Source organism: Vicia villosa, linkage group LG5 (assembly GCF_029867415.1).
Source record: "Vicia villosa cultivar HV-30 ecotype Madison, WI linkage group LG5, Vvil1.0, whole genome shotgun sequence".
Classification (NCBI taxonomy): Eukaryota; Viridiplantae; Streptophyta; class Magnoliopsida; order Fabales; family Fabaceae; genus Vicia; species Vicia villosa.
The window spans coordinates 173,377,591-173,381,640 of NC_081184.1; the positions used below are offsets into that span (position 1 = coordinate 173,377,591).

Below are 4,050 nucleotides of genomic sequence, written 5' to 3' on the forward strand. Positions count from 1 at the left end.
CCGAAGTAATTTTTTTTTCTTCAGATTTTCCCAGAATTCGGAGATGCATCTCCGAAAGCTCTGAAAATTCAAAAAAAAAACGTTGGATTTAAGTATCAGTGGCTACATGATGCAGTTCCAATTTCGCTTCTCGCGCGACACGGTGTTCGCAGAATTGATAATGTCGCTCAACACTCTCTTGCAATATCCGGAAAATCGGAAGGTTGTCAAGCTTGAGTACTGCTCGCCTTCGCTTAACGACGAGGGAGACGTTCTGTTCACCCCATTTGAAGTCAAGAACGACGAAGATTTAGCGGTTTTGTGGACAACTTTCAACCGATTTTCTTCGAAGGGTCCGATCGAGTTGGATGCAAAATTTCAAAGATCGGGGGTCGACGTTATCAAAATGTTGATTCATCCTCACGTACCTGTGTTTAACAATATGTAAATTTAATTTTATTTTATGTGATGTTTGTAATTTCCATGTTTTATAATTAATCGAAGCATTGTTGTTTGTTTCATTGTTTCTACATCAGAGAAGATTTCGGAAGTACATATCCGAATTCTTCTAAGGGAGGTGAATTCGGAGATGTATCTCCGAATTCACCTTTTTTCTGGAAAATAACTTATTTTGGATGTACATCTCCGAAATCATATTTTTTTTCAAAAAAAGTGTTTTCGGAAGTGCATCTCCGAAACAACATTTTTTTCATAAAAAGTTGACTTCGAAGATGCATTTCTGAAATATAGGAGCATTCTGAAAAATTCGCCGCGGGTGACCAAGAAGAGTAGAAAGTCTATAAAGAAATTCTCAATAATTTTTATCCGTGCGGACGCACGAGTATATTACTACTTCCCTAGTAAAATGGATGGCCCGAAAAGGAAGGCCCGTTCTATATTCCAGCCCAAACAACATAACGGGCGATAAGCCCATCTTCCATTGCCCCTTACTCCACCAATCTCCATCTTTCTTCAACAATTCGACTCTCTTCAACGTTGAAACCATTTTCATTTTCAGTTTTTCACCACCACATTCCTACACTCACTGCTTCACTTCACTTTCAAATTCAATGCTCACAAGAAAAAAATTCCTCACCATTTTTTCATCTTTCAATCCTTCTAAACTAATTTCTCACCAATTACAATCAAATGCTCTTCCAAATCCAATCCACAACCCTTCCCCCCAAATTTCAACCAATTTTAGGGTTTTACTCTTCCATCTCTATGGAACCCAAGATTCCAAATTTCCCGAATACGAGATGCCTACAGTAACATGGGGAGTGATTCAAGGTCGAAAAGAGAAACTCGTTTCGCGTGTCATCATTTTCGATTACCTCAAGGGTTTGGGAATTATCCCTGACGAATTGCAGGATTTGGAGCTTCCTTCGACAGTTGACGTCATGAGGGAACGCGTCGAGTTTCTTCAGAAACTGGGTTTAACGATTGATGATATAAATCAGTATCCTTTGATGTTGGGTTGCAGTGTGAGAAAAAATGTGATTCCTGTTTTAGGGTATTTGGAAAAAATTGGGATTTCTAGGTCTAAGCTTGGGGAATTTGTTAAGAGTTATCCTCAAGTTTTGCATGCTAGTGTTATTGTTGAGCTTGCTCCTGTTATTAAGTTTCTTAGAGGGCTTGATGTGGAGAAAGATGATATTGGGTTTGTGTTGCAGAAATATCCTGAACTTTTAGGGTTTAAGCTTGAAGGGACTATGAGTACTTCTGTGGCTTATCTTGTTAGTATTGGTGTTAATCCTAGAGATATTGGTCCTATGGTTACACAGTATCCCTATCTTTTAGGGATGAGAGTTGGGACTATGATAAAGCCTCTTGTTGATTATTTGGTTAATTTAGGGTTGCCTAAGAAGATTCTGGCTAGGATGTTGGAGAAAAGAGCTTATATACTTGGGTATGATCTTGAAGAGACTGTGAAATGTAATGTTGATTGTTTGATTAGTTTTGGTGTGAGGAAGGAATGTTTGCCTTCGATTATCGCTCAGTATCCGCAGATTATTGGGCTGCCTCTTAAGGCTAAATTGTCTTCGCAGCAATATTTTTTTAGTTTGAAGGTTAAGATTGATCCGGAAGGGTTTGCGAGGGTGGTGGAGAAGATGCCGCAGGTTGTTAGTCTTCACCAGAATGTGATTATGAAGCCGGTTGAGTTTTTACTCGGTAGGGCTATACCGTTGCAAGATGTGGCTAGTATGGTGGTTAAGTGTCCTCAGTTGGTTGCGCTGCGAGTTGAGCTCATGAAGAATAGTTTTTTCTTCTTCAAAAGTGAGATGGGGAGATCCGTAAAAGAGCTTGTGGAGTTTCCCGAATACTTTACTTATAGTCTGGAGTCAAGGATTAAACCTCGATACCTGAGGCTTAAGAGCAAAGGGATAAATTGTTCGTTGAATTGGATGCTGAATTGTAGTGACCAGAGATTTGAAGAGAGGTTGCAGGGGAATTATATCGAAACCGAGAGTATAGGTCCTTCATTCTTAATTGGTGGAAAATTAGAGTTACCAGGGAATGACATAGTTTCGGATGAGGAAGAAGAGAGTGATGATGAAATGCTATACAGAAGAACTGTTTCTCTTTAGCATAACAATGTATTTTTATTTTTATTTTGCTTGATGGAACTACTATAGATTATAACTGTTATGTCATCAAATGAAGGACAAAGATTCATCTATAGATATTGCATTTGTTTGCTGCTAATAGAGAAATAGTTGACACTTCAAGTTTTCTATCTATTCCTTATTCACTATCATTTAGGTGAAGTGAGGTTTGAAACCAATGAGAACATCTGGTTCAGTTCGTGTTAGTTGTCTTGCCCATAACGACCATGCGCTTTGTCAGTTTTTAAAACAATGTGGTAGGAACACATGCAACATGTAAATCATCAAAAAATGTCATGTTGAAATTGTATTCTTGGTCTTTTGTTTTTCTAATTTCTGTATTTAGTGTCCTGATCATTTGACCTTTGACAATTGAAAATGGAATACTTCCTCCTAACACCTATTATAGTTTTTTTTTTCAATTGAATATGTATTGAATAGTCAATGGATCTAAACAGGATATAGATCAAATGTATTTTTTAATATATATTTTTTTATAATAAAGATCGGAGGAGTAGCATACAACAAGAAAGTGTAGTAGTTGGAACAAGCTTAATGGATAAAACTCATAATTTTCTATATCCAACTCATTAAACAAATTTATCCGGACATTTTCTATATTCGAGTTTTTAGATAATGGTTTGGATTAAACAAAATATTCCAGGCGTTTTCTGCTATCCATAACAAATAATTTTTTAAAGCAGTATTTTCACCAAATAATTTTAATTGGGCATCTGTTCACCCCTCTCTACATAAGTTGCCATCAATTAACAAGTGGTATCACGACCTCCGATTCATTCTATGTTTCAAAAACACTTATTAGATTATGGCTTTCGAACCTAAAGGGACGTACAATAGAGCGTCTATTTTCACTGGTGAAAATCATGGTTATTGGGAAGCTTGTATGCGTATCCATATCAACTCGGTTGATAAAAGAGTATGGAACGTCATTGTCAATGGTCTTAATCAAATAACAATGACCAATGTCGACGGTGTTGTCGTACCTAAACCAGAATGATAATGAAAAGAGATTGTGGTCTTATGATTGAAAAGCACAAAACATTCTCTTATCCACACTTGGTGTTGATGAATATAATCGTATGTCTCATTCTGAAACCGCAAAAGCTATGTAGAACGCATTACAAGTTGCGCACGAGGAAACTAATGTCAAACAAGCTAGATTCAATGCATTAAATCAAGAGTTAGAACTATTTCGCATGAAGCATGGTGAAACCATTGTCGAAATGTAAAAGAGGTTTACTCATCTCATAAATCGTTTGAATGCACTTCGTAAGTCGGTTTTCAATGAAATTGCTACTAATAAAGTTTTGAGGTGTCTTAATAGGGATTGCTCTAAAGGCTTCTAGTTCGAGGTCCTCAACAATTGAGTAAAGTGATAGTGATACTAATGACGACGAGAATTTAGATGATGAAGAAATGAGGCTTTTTGTGAAAAGGTATAATA

General features: G+C 36.9%; 1 protein-coding gene across 1 annotated transcript; it reads left to right on the top strand.

Moving 5' to 3' along the window:
- Positions 1-848: 848 nt before the first annotated feature.
- Positions 849-2,659, top strand: LOC131606058 (transcription termination factor MTERF4, chloroplastic). Its single transcript, XM_058878344.1, has one exon. The coding sequence runs from the start codon at positions 849-851 to the stop codon at positions 2,565-2,567; it is 1,719 nt and encodes a 572-aa protein (XP_058734327.1). The 3' UTR covers positions 2,568-2,659.
- The last annotated feature ends 1,391 nt before the right edge of the window (positions 2,660-4,050 follow it).